This window comes from Tripterygium wilfordii, chromosome 6 (assembly GCF_013401445.1).
Source record: "Tripterygium wilfordii isolate XIE 37 chromosome 6, ASM1340144v1, whole genome shotgun sequence".
NCBI lineage: Eukaryota > Viridiplantae > Streptophyta > Magnoliopsida > Celastrales > Celastraceae > Tripterygium > Tripterygium wilfordii.
Window position 1 is genome coordinate 9,696,070 of NC_052237.1, and position 15,807 is coordinate 9,711,876.

A 15,807-nucleotide genomic window follows, 5' to 3' on the forward strand; every position below is an offset into this window, starting at 1 on the left:
CTACCATCTCATTAGTTATTACGGTTGACAAAGAATTTTAGATTTTGAATCTACGTTAGTATGTCTCTCTCTGTGTGTGTGTATATATATATATATATATAGTTGGTTTTAAAATATTATTGATCCATGACAAAAATAAATGAAAAAAATAAATACACATGATAGATTTTCATTAATGTTCTCATAAATTATATAGTCGACTCTAAACATTTATGATAAAAACTTTGATGATGATGACATAAAAAACGAGATTGGTGTATCAAATGGTCACGATACTATGATAGTTATCAGAGGATGACTGTTTGACTACTTGCACAGGAAAAACCTAAGTTAAGGGGGCCTCGAGGTTGTTCTTGTTTCCCTCTAGTGTTCGGACACCTTGAAACACCGAGATGTCTCCTCATTTGTTGTGACTCGATGTCCTCGTTTAAGAAATGAGGCATCTTCTCGGCACCGACCGAGATCATGTCCTCGGCATCCTTGAGTATTCGGATTTCCTTCTAGATGTCACGTGTCAGCATGTTATTTGGAGGATCATTTTGATACTATATCGACTATATTAAATGCTGTGGCTGCTACATTCGTCGGCTATTGATCCCGTTGCTGGATTCCATCTTCAGGATTTCTTATCCAAGTAAAAAACCGGAGTGGCATTTTAGTAAAAATTCAAAACAGCACCCCTTAATTAAGGGGATTATTAATAGAGAATTAAATTGATTAATAAAAATGGCAAGAACAGGTTTTCATGCTTTGGCTCCAAACCTGGGCGGAGAGCTTAAAAACAAAAACAGTGATTGCTTACCTTCAACCAACACCTCCATCTTACCTTTTTAATTAATTCTTATACTCCCTTAGCCTCTAAAAAAACCCTAATCTTACTGCTTCCTTACGCCATCACATTCTCCCAAAAATCCCAACACAAAACACATATCTCAGTGAGACATTGGAGAACCTTCGCTGTAAAGATTCTGCCTTTCACGTTAAGTTCCATCACTAGGTACCTTCGTAATCACATTCTTTCTTTTGGGTGAAAGTGCAGTGTTAATAATTCCTTTCAAATCTGGTAAATTAGGAGTTTGTTTTTTTAGTAATTTTTGTTTTTGGTCAATTTTGGCGTTTTGTTGAAGGGAAACGGAGTGCCTTCTTTTCAGCTTTGTTTTAACTGATGTGCCTGGAGAGGCATGTTGTTGCCACAATTAGCCAGGCATTTTGGTCTTATATTTGGACTTCACTGTAATGCTGCTATGGCTTCCACTTTCTTTGTTTTCTAAGATTCATCAATTTTGAAGACACAGTGTTCTTGTTTTTAGGATTCCGATCGGGGCGTTTTCTTGGTGGGCATTTCCAAATGCTTTTTGGTTGTGGCGTTTAGGGACAGTTGGTGGCTTATTCGGGAAGGTAAAAGCTTGAATTTGCTTTTTAGATCAGTTTTGAAGCTCCAGTTTACTTCCTGTATTGGTTGCTGAGGATAGGAGTTGGTGGATCTTGTGTTTTATAGTTGGTTTAGTTTTGAAAATGAATGGTCAAACCCACCAGACCAAAATTTGGTTGAATCAGGCTCTGTAATAGTGGATGCTAGGACTTAACCAGGTCATGGGTATGGTTAAGTTTAGGGCACTTTAGGATCGCAATGCTAACCTTGCAGTTAATCATTCGAGGTTTCTCTGTCTTGCCTGTGCAGTTCGGTCTGCACAATGTTACTTGGAACTGAAAGTCTTTTAGGTTCTATTGGCTGGATGCTTTTGTGTTTGCTTGACTTTCTTTTGACTTTTATTTTTATGATTATTAACTCACCATGTTTGATTTGCTTTCTTAAGTCCGCTCTTTTGAGTTGTGATAATTTGTTTGCCTTTGCCGTTGTACCCTTTGGAAAATAATTCACTAGTTACGGTGATGTTGCACTGTTAACTATTAATTCCCTGATTAAACAATTTAAATTCTTCCTAGTTTTTATGGATTTGACGGAAGGGTTGTCATCAATATAAGATGGCATGAGTTTTTGTATTCGATAAATGCTTGTGTATTTCTACAAAAAGATTGGTCCTAGATTGACATTTGATACGTAGGAGGCTAAATAATTTCACACATCTGGAATAATATTGCCATTTTATGTAGTCAGGCTATGCTCTACCTTCTGGTTTTTCAATGATGAAGTTTAAAATTTGAGCTCCAGAATGTGGGAACAGGTTGTTGCATTTCTTTTGATCCATAATGGTGATTCTTGCCCTTATTAGGTTAATCATTCTGAGACACCTATACTATGTTTTCTATTTCTGTTCCTTTTATTCTTTTTATTTCAGTGTTTGTTATACAGTACAAGGTTTTTCTTTTTGCTCACTGTCTTTTGGATGTGAACCTTGGTGTTGTTAACATATGGAACATGAGTACATGACTCTGTTTCATGAATGACAGATGGTGCAGTTATCTTTTATGTGTGATCTATAATTACTGGGGGCGACAAGTGCGGCCCGATGTTATGCAGTTGGTGATAGATTGATTTTCCAGTGATGTCAAGGATTGCTAAGTGGAAGCTTGAGAAGACAAAAGTCAAAGTAGTCTTTCGGCTACAATTCCATGCTACGCATGTAAGTTTGCTCACACATTGTTTGTCACAAAAGAGTTTGCTTACACATTTCAAATTTTCTGTCCCTGTTGGACATTGCCATCTTCATGTATTTTTCTTCCCAAATTTGTTTACATTATCAATTTCTTTTATAGCTTCCCTTAATGATTATGTGCATAGGAGATTCCTTTACACAACTAGTCTGCCGGTACTGTTTCCTATCCTCACAAGTAATTATTTAGTTAAAGGAATGGGGTAACAATTGTTCTAAAGTGCTGGTTTAGCTGAAATTTCCTTACACATGTGCCCCATTGGGGGTGATAAGGGAATGTCAGAGGAGAGTTCTCCTCTCTCTTTTTCTGAAAGATTGAAGCGGATGAAAACTTGAAAATTACTTTAGAAAGTTTCAAAGCTTGATAAATTTCCTGTCAGGTACTGGTAAGTAATACAGCAGATAATTGCAATCACCTTGTAATAGTCTATGTGCCATTCCCTGGTAAGGGTGATTCGGATACCATCATCCTGGTTGCTTGCAAAGTTGCAATGGGTGAGTGTTGTATGTCTGAGCATGTGTGACTGCATGCAATGAACTTTTTACCAGCATCGTATTTTCTGGGATCTTGTCTCATATAAAAAGATCTGATTATGGTAGGTGACTGATTAAAAAATACGCACATATACCAGTATACTTGGTATAGTAACAAGTGGAATGTAGATGAAAGTGTCCTTCATGTAGCTTCCAGAGAGGCGTTTGTCTGGGTAAGATGGTAATAGTATTGATTTCTTGAAGATAAAGTTTAATTTGCATCCCCTTGCTGCCCTTTTGAATGAAGATATTTCTTTTTCCAATTCCTAAACAGAAATAATCTTCCATTTTAGTATATAGTGTTTAGACAAATATTTTTACTCACCAAAAGATGGGTGGATTGATTTGAACCATGTGCTCATCTCCAGGAACAGATTTTTTGTGGTATTCTTGTGAGGCACCAATATCTTTAGAAATATTGATAATTCCAATCAGAATACTTAATGTTTCTGGACACTGGAAGTTTCAAGTTGTTGTCCTTGTTTCTTCCTTTCATCTTTGACAATAGAGAGGAGCATAAAGTCTCGTTAGAGTTTGAGAAAAAGGAAACTCAATTGTGTTTTGAGATCATGAATTGTCTATAGTTTGATGCAAATGGCTGACATTTAACGTCGTTCGTAATGTATTTTGAGATAAACCAGTTGGGTGTGTTCATGCAGCCAGAGAATCGGGGTGTGGTAAATGATCAAAAATGCATAAGAACTTTGTAGAAACCTAGAAGAAACGGCATTCTAACCATTGACTTATTTTTCCTAATGATGTGAATTCATATGTTGAAAGGAGACATAGAAAGATGACTTTGGTGGACGAGCACTCTCCTAAATTAAAGGGGGAACCACCTTCCCTAGTATCACGGTCTTCATGAGTGCGTCTTGGTGCCAATTGAAGCATCTCTCAGTCTCTTCTCTATACCATCTCTCTCTCCCACAGAGGTTATCATGATTTTTCTTGCATTTTCATTGGCAATCTAGTTTGGTATTTTATGGAATGGAGTAATAACTATTATGATGGCTTGGCTTGTAATGATCGAAAATTTTGATGACATTGAGAGTTAGGACTTGTCTGAAGAGAGATTTAACTTTGGAGGATGGCAGTGCAACTTGTAATGGAAACAGCTGTATTCAATAATTGGAAAATGTCTCAACTATCTGAGTCCCTCTCCTAGTCCACCAATTACTAACCACTATTCTTGTGAATAGCTTTTCGTCATCATCATCAACAACACTATTCTTAATAATTTTCTGACTGAATGTTATCCCTCTATATGTGAGCCAGATTCCACAAACTGGATGGGACAAACTTGTCATATCTTTCATTCTCACTGATTCTGGAAAAGCATCGGCAAAGACAACAAAAGCAAATGTGAGAAATGGAACATGCAAATGGGCAGATCCTATCTATGAGACTACAAGACTTCTCCAAGACATTAAAACTAAACAATACGATGAAAAGCTTTATAAGCTTGTTGTGGCTACGGTAGTATCCTTATCCTTTCATTTAATTAATCTCTATTAGATTCCCATCTGTGTTTGTTGGGTGTCTGATATCAGTTGTCTGAGTTGATAAATCACGTCAACAATCTGTTTCATAAATGTAACTATTTCTTACATGAGATTGATTTGATGACAGGGTTCTTCAAGGTCTAGCCTTTTTGGTGAGGCTACCATCAATCTTGCTGATTACGCAGATGCGTTGAAACCCTCTGCTGTGGCACTGCCTCTTCATGGTTGTGATTCTGGGAGTATTTTAAACGTGAGGATTTCAGAATTTAATTTTTTTTCTTGGATTCAATATCATCTTAGGCTACTCATTATCAGTAACCTCTTTATGCCAAACTAGATCTTACGTTTGCCCACTCCTTGTCCAAGATTTGTCAGTAATACCAAAGAAATATACTGCACATTCTCATGTAGTGTACTACGCCTTTTATGCCAGGTGACTGTACAGCTGTTAACCTCTAAAACTGGTTTCAGGTACTACATTGAAACGCTTAAGCTTAATGATTCAGCTTATTTCAACCACTTAGTCATGATAGTTTTCTTTTAGAGAGTTTGAGCAGCAGAGAGAACTCAGAGAAAGAGGGTTGCAGAGTGCAACTGACCAAAATAGTCCTCCTGAATCTTCTGGTGGAAAACTGTCACCTTCTGAAGAGGCCGTCAATGGTCAAGAAGATAAGGTTATATATGTTCTTTTGTTTGTTTGGATGCCTCAATTTCTACCTATTCTATGATAATTATCTTTTTGCTTCTCATTTCTGGATGAACATTGTTTAAAGAAACAAAGCACCTGAAGATGGACTTTTATTTCATGTTTTATGGAGAAATTTTGTGTTATATGTTATGCGTTTTATTTATGACTCATATCCCAATATGACACATGTTCGAACTCACTAATTTCTGCTACGTATTAGTTGCTAATACTTGTAGGATCTGTCAGTCATGTCTAGCAACAAAGTGTTAGTTTTAGACATATAAACAATTTCTCTTCAATGCCACTTGATATTTTGTAAAACATTTTTCTCTGAAAATATTCATTAATTCATTACTGTGGTGTAAGGATTTTCCAAGGCCCTGAAGCAGGGTACCCCACTGCTAAAACCCATGACCTCTTGGTGATGGGAGAGTGAGTAGTACCCAACTTACCAACTAGCCCATGACCTCTTAGTGATGAGAGAGTGAATACCCAACTTACCATCTAGTCTAGTAGGTAAGTTGGATTACTCATTCTCCCATCACCAAGAGGTCGTGGGTTCTAGCAGTGGGGGAGGCGGGTATTGTCCCGAAATAAAGACAATACCTTAAGATTGGTCAGTGGCAGGTCCAATGCTTCAGGCCTGGGTCTTGGAAAATCGTTGCACCACAATTACCTATTAGATTTCCTATTGGGTTCACTGTGTAAACAATTCATTTCTAAACACTTTTTGTTGCAAGCGATTATTAACCTATTGTGTTCTAATCATGCTCACCATGTACATTCCTTAAAATCAATTAGTCTTCTCTTCGGTTGACTGATATATGTAGTTCTTATTTATCGATTGTAGTTTCTTCTTCTCCGTTATTGTAGGTCAATGCAAAAGTGAGATTCAAAAACAAAACAAAGGAGCTTTCACTTGAAGAAGATGCAGGAATGAATGATGAATACACGGACTCAGCTGCTGGTTTTGATGGATCTTCTTCCAATACTTCGGGAAGTTTATACGCAGAGAAGCAATATAGATCCAGCACACATGAAATAGACAGCATTAAGAGTACAGTTTCTGGTGATTTAGCTGGGCTTTCTCTTGGTCAGAGTCCCCAGCCTGAGAGAGTGGACCCTTCTGATCATCGGTTTTCTGCACAGGGGACTAGTGGCTGGGTTCATGGCTGGGGATCCGACTATTCCGCAGATAATGACTTGGCAGTTGCCAACGAAGAGAATAGTAGACTTAGAGAAAGCTTGGAGATAGCTGAGTCATCTATCCTTGAGCTTAAGCTGGAGTTAAGCTCCTTACAAAGTCATGCAGACGAGATAGGCACTGAAACACAAAAAGTTTCCGAGCAACTGGCTGCTGAGATTGCTTCTGGAGAACAGCTGGCAAAAGAGGTTTCTACGCTGAAATTAGAGTGTTCATTCTTAAAAAATGATCTTAAAGTGGTAAATAGTTCTAAATTATGCCCTTCATTTACTACCATCGAAGCTACAGAGACAAAACAGGATAAAATATCTCAAGATCTGCTGCTTAGATGGCTAAAGGAGGTGTTGGTCTTGGAGGATAAGGTAAAAGAACTCCGAAACAAGGCATCAATTGGATACCATGAAAGGGACTTCAGGTTCCTTTATTCTGCCTTGGAGGCTTTGCTCAGTGCTCTGCAGAATCTCAAAGAGGGAACTAAATTGGCAAGTCATAATTTTAACCTGATGTCATCTGAAGGAGCAAGCATGAAGGAAAACAGAGAAACTAGTCTTGGTAGAAGTGAGCAACTTGCATCAGAAATTGGTTTGGATGTTGACTTGTGTCGACCAGAGTTTGGAATGCTTCATGGCCTGCCTGGGTCTCAGGATCCTGATCATGCAGAAGTTATAAATGCAATGAAAGGGAAAATCTTTGAACTCTTGAGAGAGTTGGATGATTCTAAATCTGAAAAGGAAGGCCTTGCAAAGAAGATGGATCAGATGGAGTGTTATTATGAAGCCCTCATCCAGGAGCTTGAAGAAAATCAGAGACAGATGTTGTGTGAGTTACAGAATCTCAGCAATGAGCACTCTACTTGTTTGTATACAGTTTCATCTACCAAGGCAGAGATGGAAACAATGTGCCAAGGTCTGAATGAGCAGATGTTAAGACTTACTGTGGAAAAACGTGACTTGGATTCCCTTAACAAGGAGCTTGAAAGAAGGGCTATTGCTGCAGAAGCAGCTCTTAAACGGGCACGGTTGAACTACTCCATTGCTGTTAATCAATTGCAGAAGGACCTTGAACTGCTATCTGTCCAGGTTTTGTCTATGTTTGAGACTAATGAGAACCTTATCAGACAAGCTTTTGTAGATTCTTCACCAGCAAGCCTTTTCCCAGAAATTGCACTAGATCAGAAAATTGATTCGATGGAGGTTCACGCTGCAAAAAACTTGCAGTGCCAAAATCAATATGTCGGGTTAAAGAAACACAACTTAGGTGGAGATTTTCTTTTAGAAAACTTACAGCAATCACTCTGCTTACAGGAAGGGCTATATCGAAAGGTTGAAGAAGAAGTCAGTGAGATGTATTTGCTGAATTTATACTTGGATGTACTTTCGAAGACTTTAGCAGAAACTGTGCTTGAAGCAAGTGATGATGTTAGACTAATGAAAGAGAAAATAGTTGAACTGTCACAGCAACTAGATTTTTCTGCAGAGTCGAAGGGGTTGTTGATGAAAAGGCTGAAGACTGCAATGGATGAAGTTCACTCCCTAAATGAGTACAATGCCGCTTGCATTGCTGAATACAAAGATGTGGCTCTGAAAAACCAAAATTTGGAAGCAAATATACAAAATTCTGCGCATGAAAATCTTCTTCTTGGGCAGAAAATTACTGAACTGGAATCCATAATAAAGGAATGCAGAAGCTATGAGAATCGAAACAGGGCTTGCACTGCAGAAAAGGCAGAGCTGGAAAATCAGTTGAATGAAAAAACACAAGAAAATGGCTGTCTCCAAAATGAAATTCTAACCTTGCGGAAAGAGTTTAGAGATATTAAAACTGAATTTGATGAACTCGCTTCTGTGAAGGACAACATGCAGAATTGCTTAAATGTTCTGCGAAGTAAATTGCTAAACTTATTGACATCTGATGACAAGAAATTTGGTAGATTGCCTCTCTTGGGTGAATCTATTAGTCAGCATTTGGAGTCTGGGGACTTCAATGGTATTGTGATGCAATTGGGTGAGCTTCAGCATGATTTGTGTGAAAAGATTGCCCAACTCATGGAAGAGAGAAAGATTCTGGGTGATGAAAAAGATATGGTTCAGGTTTCCTTAACAAGAGCACAATCAGAAATTGAAGTGATGAAACATAGGTTTGAACTTGATATGCTGGAGATGCTGGATAAATTTAATGTGTCTAATGCCTCGATGCGGAAGCTGCAGTTGGATGTCGAGGCTGTTGCCAACAGACTGAAGAATGGCTCTGAAGTTGAAGAAAACTTTGCACAGCAGCAAAATGAACTTTTTGCGGATGTTCATTGGTTGGAAGTTGAGCTGCAACAACTTATTTCTAAAAACAAAGACCTTGCTGATGAAATCTTAGCATTGGAGATCGTAGCTAATGAACTCGAGAGGAGCAAAGTAACAACAGTTGAACTTGCACAGGAGAAACAACTATTAATAGAATCTTTGCAGGCTAAAACTGAGGAATCTGCTAAGCATGCGGTGGAATTAGATGGTTTGAAGGACAGCTTGCTGTTTGTGCATGATGAAAACCAAGCGTTGATGACATCTTTGCAGGCTAAAAATGAAGAATCTGCCAAGCTTGCATCAGAAATAAAAAGTTTAAAAGAAAGTCTACAATTTCTGCATTATGAGAACCAAGCTTCAACTGCATCATTACAGGATAAAACTGCAGAGTGTGCAAAGCTTGCATCAGAGTTAAAGAATTCGAGAGAAAGTATGCAATCCTTGCTTGATGAAAACAACGCTTCATTGGCTTCTTTACAGAACAGAACTGAGGAATCTGTTGAGCTTGTTTCGGAATTGAATAGTTTGAGAGAGAGTTTGAGGTCATTGCATGATGAAAATGAGGCGTCGTTGTTGTCTTTACAACATCAAAATGAGGAATCTGCCAAGCTTGAATCAGAGCTCAGCAGTTTGAAAGAAAGCTTCCAGTCTCTGCATCATGAGCTGCAAGAGGAGAGAAGTTCAAGAGATAAACTAGAGGTTATAGTTGCAGATCTTACACACAAATTAGACGAGAAGCATTGCCAGGTCCTCCACTTGAACCAGCAGAACTCAGAATTGGTCCATCTCAAGCAACTAATATCAGATCTAGAATCAGAAAAATCCAGAGTCTGCCATCTTTTGTTGCAGTATGAGGAATGCCTTCAAAATTCTCGTGATGAATCATCTTCTACTGCTGCTCTTGAAGCCCAGTTGTCTGAACTGTATGAAACTATAGTGGCAACAGATGTAAAATTAGTCGCTACTAGAGCTCAGTACGGGGGCTGGGTTGAGGAGGTCGTGGAAAAACTTCTCTTTGTGGATGGACACCTTGGTGGTCTTCTCATTGAAGAAAATCCTAGATTATTGACAATTCTTGACACATTGATGTCTGAGTTCAGAGCCTCCATTGCTGAAAACAAGTTGCTTCTTGAGACAAATCATGCTATATCAGCTGAGGTTGAGGAATATAAGACTAAGGAGGTGAATTGGTGCGATGAAAAAATTAATCTTGATTCTGAGTTTCAAAAGCTGAAGCACTTGGTGACGTGTTCCGAAGAAGAGATTGACAATCTGTTGCTCTGTAATGAAGAACTGGAAGTCAGAGATTTGTTACTGAAAGCCAAAATGGAAGAACAGCACCTGCAAATAACCCTGTTGGGGGCGCATGGTGATGAACTGCTGAAGTTGCAGAACCAGTGTAATGAGCTTACACAGAAGCTCTCTGAACAGATTTTGAAGACGGAGGAATTCAGAAACCTGTCCATCCATATGAAGCAGCTTAAAGACAAGGCCGAAGCTGACTCTAGCCAGGCTCGTGGAAAAAGAGAAGCTGAGGTACAAGCAGTTCCTGTCAAAGAATCCCTGAGAGTCGCATTTATCAAAGAACAGTATGAAACGAAGCTGCAAGAACTAAAACGCCAGCTGTCAATCTCCAAAAAGCACAGTGAGGAAATGCTTTGGAAATTGCAAGATTCTGTTGACGAAATTGAGAATAGGGAGAAATCTGAAGCTTCTCACTTGAAGAAAAATGAGGAGCTGGGAATGAAAATTTTGGAATTGGAGGCTGAGTTACAATCAGTAATTTCTGACAAGCGGGAAAAAATAATGGCCTTTGACATGATGAAGGCTGAACTGGAATGCTCGTTAATAAGCCTTGAATGCTGCAAGGAAGAAAAACAAAAACTTGAAGCATCTTTAGAAGACTGCAACAAGGAGAAGTCAAGAACTGCCATTGAACTTACCTTGATGAAAGAGCTTCTAAAGAATCCCACGTCAAACAGTCAGAAAGAAGGAAATGATGGATCACACAAGAAGGGTCATATCTCTTCTCAGGACCTGTTTGTTAAAGTTCATGAGAATGGTCCAGCTGAGGACCTTAATGCGAAGTACTTGGAACGAGATAGTTCAATGAAATGTGAAGAAACAGAATCTCCTTTTGTGGTTCCAGTTGTTGAGAATGACTATTCAACCACAATCATAGATGCGCAACCTAAGCAGGTAATTACTATTTTTAAAACTCTTTTTTTGATTCCTATAACTCAGTGCTTGCTTCATTCTTGATTTGGTTAAGTGGAACAAGCTATATGTGACAGGTTTATTCTCGTTTGATATAATTCTTGTTTTAACTGATGCTGTTATTGTGACACATTTAATACGGTGCTGGTTATTCTATTATATTATGTCCAATGTAGAAAAGAAAATCTCCTGCTTCTTTTTTAGTGCAGAAAGAAAGATAGTGCGAATCAAGAGCAGAGTGCAAGAAAAAAGTAGAGACAAAAGAAAAAACCACAAAGACTGTAGCAACATGGCTCAAGTTACTTGAGGGAAAAAAGAACCAGTATCTTATATAATCTTTTGTTTTTTGTTGGCTGTTTATTGTCCTCACTTTGAGGCACGTTTTACACTTGTGTCCTTTTAGTCCAGGTGACAAGTCATTGTAGTTTTCTCCATGCTTAAGAAGTACATCAGTTTAAAAAGTTTGACTGAATTTTTAACTTTTTTTTTGAAAGCAAAAACATTATTAGATAGGAACAAGGGGGTGCAACAAGAGATTACAAGGCAGATAAGCTCATGCTTTTAAAAAGGTTACTACAAGAACCGTAAAAGCTTACACAGAGGAGATGAAATCCAGAGAACAATATCATTGAAGAGACTGGTTTCTAAGAACAATTTCTAACTAATAACATTACATATCTTACTTTCAGGATTTACCTTTAGGTAGTGGTGAATATGGACTTCCAAGCCTCGTACATGTGAATCAAGAAAGCTTGCTGTGTGATGTCAAGCATTTAGCTCTTTGTGGTGATGACTTTAGGACTCAAAGTTTAAAATCTAGCATGGACTACTTGAATATGGAGGTATGCATATTTTTGCAATCTACTGACTCTTAAAATGCGATTATATAATGTTGGCCGTGTATTATGTTGCTGGCAATGAGGGACTATTAAGATTTAAGGAGCATTTTTCCCATCTCTCACGACCTTCAGGCCAAGCCAATATCTTTTAGGATAAATATGATGCAGTCTAAATGCTATCTCCATCTTCTGTCTGCAGTTAGAAAGGATGAAAAATGAGAATTCATTTCTTGAAAATGATGCTGCTCATTTGGATCCAAAATTTCAAGGTTTACAAAGAGAACTAATGCAGTTACAAACGGTAAAATAATTTGAATCTATAGTCGGCTTAAAATATGTTTGCTTTTTTAACTGGAGTTCTCATAGCTGGTCTTTCATCAGGCAAATGAAGAACTGGGAAGCATGTTTCCATTGTATAATCAATATTCAAGCTGCGGTAATGCCTTAGAAAGGGTACTTGCATTGGAAATCGAACTCGCTGAATCATTGCAGGCAAAGACAAGATCAAGCATACATTTCCAGAGGTAATACATCCTTCCATTGATGAAAAAACAACCTGGTTTACTTTGTTTGTTGTTAGAAATTTGATTAGACAGTGATGAGCCTTCAAAATGTGTTGCAGCTACTTTCCTTAAATACCGTATTTTCTATCATCAATTTGGCTGTGATGCACAAATAGGGTTTTGCATGACTTTTACATTGAAAACCAATTTTCCAGATTGTCTGAAATCTGAACTTGCTTGTACTTCGAAAAATAATCTCGTCTCATCAGTAATCCTAAAAGATTGTCATACTGAACTTTTATGATGCGCCAGCCATTCCGAAAATTGAGCTGAAGACAACTAACAATATGACATGTTCCTCCTGCGGTGCAGTTCATTCATGAAACAACACAATGATGAGGAAGCAGTATTGCGAAGCTTTAGGGACATCAATAACCTTATCAAAGACATGTTAGAACTAAAAGGAAGTTATGCATCTGTGGAAACTGAACTAAAGGAGATGCACGATCGTTACTCGCAGCTAAGTCTTCAGTTTGCTGAAGTTGAAGGTGAGAGGCAGAAACTGATGATGACTTTGAAGAATATCCGGGCTTCCAAGAGGCTCAGCACTTAATCGCTCATTATCATCTTCCGCGGAACACTCATAGTTACCTAAATGAGCCACTGTGCCTTTTTTACCATGTACAGGAGGTTGCCCTATACTGAGATGAAAAGGTTTCAAACTTGGAATGTGAGATCCAACAACTGTTATGGAAGGTGTTTACTTAGCTGCTGCAAGAATGTAATGTGTAAATAACTATACAATGATGGCTATAACATTATGACCCTTGTATTCTATGTGCTTGTAATTCGTTTTGCTGTATATAATAAATAAACTTCTTTGACTGGCAAATTATAATCAATTATATTGTTGCAGGAAAACTTGAGCAGATTGAAAGATCAAGTTTCAGGTTGTCTATTAGACTATTACTATTACATATGTTCGTCATTAAGACATTAAGGCTTGTAATGCGATAATCTTTGCAGTAATTGGATTCCATTTTTACTTTGTTGGATTGACACTTGTGGACAAAATACTCCTGAAGTGAGTAGGATTGTTTTCACAATAATGAGTAGAAAATATTTCAAGTACAACCGAAATAATGTTCCAAATGAACCAAAGATCAGGTAGAGTTAACAAAACCACAAACTTCGAAGGAAAAAAGAACAGAATGGAGCTCTTCAACTGACACTGATGCACTAGAAGTGTTCTTAAGAAACACAAAATTATACTAGCTTCGTTCCATCCAAGTCTCTCACTGATCACCAGGCAGAGACTTTATAATATCAGAATCACCTGAGCAACAAAACGAAAAAACAATCCGTGAAAGTTGTTAAGCAGATGTAAATTTTACAGCAAATATGAACGAAAAATTTGTACCTGGATCAATGATGCTAAGGCATGACACACGGAAGTACTTGCCACATGCTGTTCCCATATCAACATTGTCTGCAAGAGATCATCATATCATAATTCAAGCCAAGCATAAAGAAATTTAGACACATACTCATAGGAATACGGTTAAGCCTGCTTCACATTTATTTCCACGAAACCAAATCCAATAGATAAAAGTAAATATCACTTCATTGCACATCATATCTATCCCTACAAACTTGAGCTATCCCTTCATAACCCACTTGTTTCCCCGATTCAATATTGAAGGTAATTGAGGTTTGTACTTTTGTTAATGCAAGTAAAGAACAAAACTACTTATTTTAAGAATTTACTTCAATCCGAATTTCCCTAATTACTTAGCCATTTCTCGCATCATTTACACATATAACTTCCTAAAGAGCTTTTTATTGTGAAAAATACATGTTAGGGCCGCTATACAACAAATGGTTACAATGCTTTCCCGTCACTAAGGCCTGGTGTAGAGTGACAATGTTGACTTACATTTAAAGCACGCCAATTGCCACAACATGCAGATATATGTTATTCCCATGTAATCAATATGCCAACCCTTGTTCTAAGAATTTATATGCCAGCACACATAACAACAGTCCATTATAAAATATTTTACGTTTCCATAGTTAAAAATTCTCAACACACCTACTAAAACGTAACCTCAGAGAAAAATCAAACTATGAATACTAGCCATCAACTGCTAATCCAATGTCTTCAACTGAGAATATTGTCTCCTATCACAAGTGCTTCTAGAACTTCTAATGCGTAATAAGTCATTACTCATTAGAAACTTCTGTGCAACAAATAGAGATAGAATTACACGATCTGGGCCAAACCCTACTCAGATACAACAAAATTGGCCAAGGCAGAAGGAGATTAAACACATAAGCAGCTTATCATCAACTATGCACATAAGTATTATACATACAACAACTGATCCACCATCCATCCATACAAAAAACTTAACAAGTTTTGAGAAAATAAGTAGTACTGTAAGCTTATAAAGCACTTACTTCCGTTGTAGTGGTGAACCCCAACTTTGGCAAGCATGGCATAGTACTCAATCTCGGATTTGCGCAGCGGTGGGCAGTTGTTGGATATAAGTACTAGCTTCGCTGCATCGCCCCAATAGAATCCATTATAACAAAATCAGATTGAACACTAATGAAACAAATATCAAAGTAGTAGTGCAGTACTAACTGATTGATCAAAGAAGGTTACTGAGAGTTTCAATTTAATAAAAAAATTTCAAAATTACATGTAGAACAACGGATAAAGAGCTAACCTTTAGAACCGCGTAGGGTGCGCAGGACTGTCTTGTAACCAAGAGTGTACTTCCCACTCTTCATTACCAGAGCCAACCTATTGTTTATGCTCTCATGTGTCTTTTTCTGAAATTTTATTGCCACATCCAAAAATAAATCGAACCCAGAACCCAAATCGACGCAGAAGTATATAAAAATACACAGAAAAACACGAAGGGTAGAGCAAGAAGATTAGAATCATACCGTTTTCTTGCCCGCCACCATTGTTGCTGCTCTCGCTAGGTCTTCTGTGATTCTCTGAAGAGGAAGACGAGCGGCGGGGACGGATCGCGAAGGGTACAGGCGTACAGTTAGGGGTTTTAATCTTTTATAGTTGTGGCACGTGTGACTCACATGCTTGTGATTTTTGTGGGCTTCTGATGACTCTTCTGGGGCCAGAGTTTGGGCCTGATATTTCGGCCCGAGGAAGTATAAGGCCCAGGCTCCAAGGCCGACGAGTTTCTAAACTAATTACGTGACGCGTTAATAGAGGGTCCGAGTTGGCTGGGCTGGGGATGATTTTTTTTTTTGTTAACTGATAATATCGTCATGCACGTTTACTCTTTAGATCATTTGATATGTATGAGTTTAAATTCATGCCGTCAATTTGCGTGCATAGAAATTTCCTATTTGACGCACTGGGTAAGTCAGGTGAAAGCC

General features: G+C 38.0%; 2 protein-coding genes across 5 annotated transcripts; one reads left to right on the forward strand and one right to left on the reverse strand.

Moving 5' to 3' along the window:
- Nucleotides 1-736: 736 nt before the first annotated feature.
- Nucleotides 737-13,288, forward strand: LOC120000895 (sporulation-specific protein 15-like). Of its 4 annotated transcripts, XM_038849063.1 has the most exons (13): nucleotides 737-997; nucleotides 1,128-1,233; nucleotides 1,311-1,398; nucleotides 2,413-2,585; nucleotides 4,425-4,625; nucleotides 4,779-4,901; nucleotides 4,989-5,122; nucleotides 5,196-5,325; nucleotides 6,213-11,036; nucleotides 11,744-11,896; nucleotides 12,093-12,194; nucleotides 12,275-12,417; nucleotides 12,769-13,288. In XM_038849063.1, the coding sequence occupies exons 4-13, from the start codon at nucleotides 2,508-2,510 to the stop codon at nucleotides 13,007-13,009; spliced, it is 6,129 nt and encodes a 2,042-aa protein (XP_038704991.1). In that variant the 5' UTR covers nucleotides 737-997; nucleotides 1,128-1,233; nucleotides 1,311-1,398; nucleotides 2,413-2,507; the 3' UTR covers nucleotides 13,010-13,288. The 4 variants fall into 4 exon arrangements, with proteins under 4 accessions (XP_038704991.1, XP_038704990.1, XP_038704993.1 ...); XM_038849062.1 differs by lacking the exon at nucleotides 1,128-1,233; XM_038849065.1 differs by lacking the exon at nucleotides 1,128-1,233 and having other exon boundaries at nucleotides 5,085-5,122.
- Nucleotides 13,289-13,458: 170 nt separating this feature from the next.
- LOC120000897 (60S ribosomal protein L30-like) lies at nucleotides 13,459-15,443 on the reverse strand. Its single transcript, XM_038849066.1, has 5 exons — nucleotides 15,352-15,443; nucleotides 15,129-15,234; nucleotides 14,857-14,958; nucleotides 13,817-13,885; nucleotides 13,459-13,732 (listed from the first exon to the last, which is right to left on the reverse strand). The coding sequence occupies exons 1-5, from the start codon at nucleotides 15,370-15,372 to the stop codon at nucleotides 13,692-13,694; spliced, it is 339 nt and encodes a 112-aa protein (XP_038704994.1). The 5' UTR covers nucleotides 15,373-15,443; the 3' UTR covers nucleotides 13,459-13,691.
- Between the last annotated feature and the right edge of the window lie 364 nt (nucleotides 15,444-15,807).

Coding starts and splice junctions, on each gene's coding strand:
- LOC120000895 (XM_038849063.1), top strand. CDS start 2,508: ATGTCAAGGATTGCTAAGTGGAAGCTTGAGAAGACAAAAGTCAAAGTA. Junction 2,586..4,424: donor TACAATTCCATGCTACGCAT/GTAAGTTTGCTC, acceptor TATGTGAGCCAG/ATTCCACAAACTGGATGGGA. Junction 5,123..5,195: donor ACCTCTAAAACTGGTTTCAG/GTACTACATTGA, acceptor GTTTTCTTTTAG/AGAGTTTGAGCAGCAGAGAG.
- LOC120000897 (XM_038849066.1), bottom strand. CDS start 15,372: ATGGTGGCGGGCAAGAAAACG. Junction 14,959..15,128: donor CACCCTACGCGGTTCTAAAG/GTTAGCTCTTTA, acceptor GGGGCGATGCAG/CGAAGCTAGTACTTATATCC. Junction 13,733..13,816: donor CCTTAGCATCATTGATCCAG/GTACAAATTTTT, acceptor TTTGTTGCTCAG/GTGATTCTGATATTATAAAG.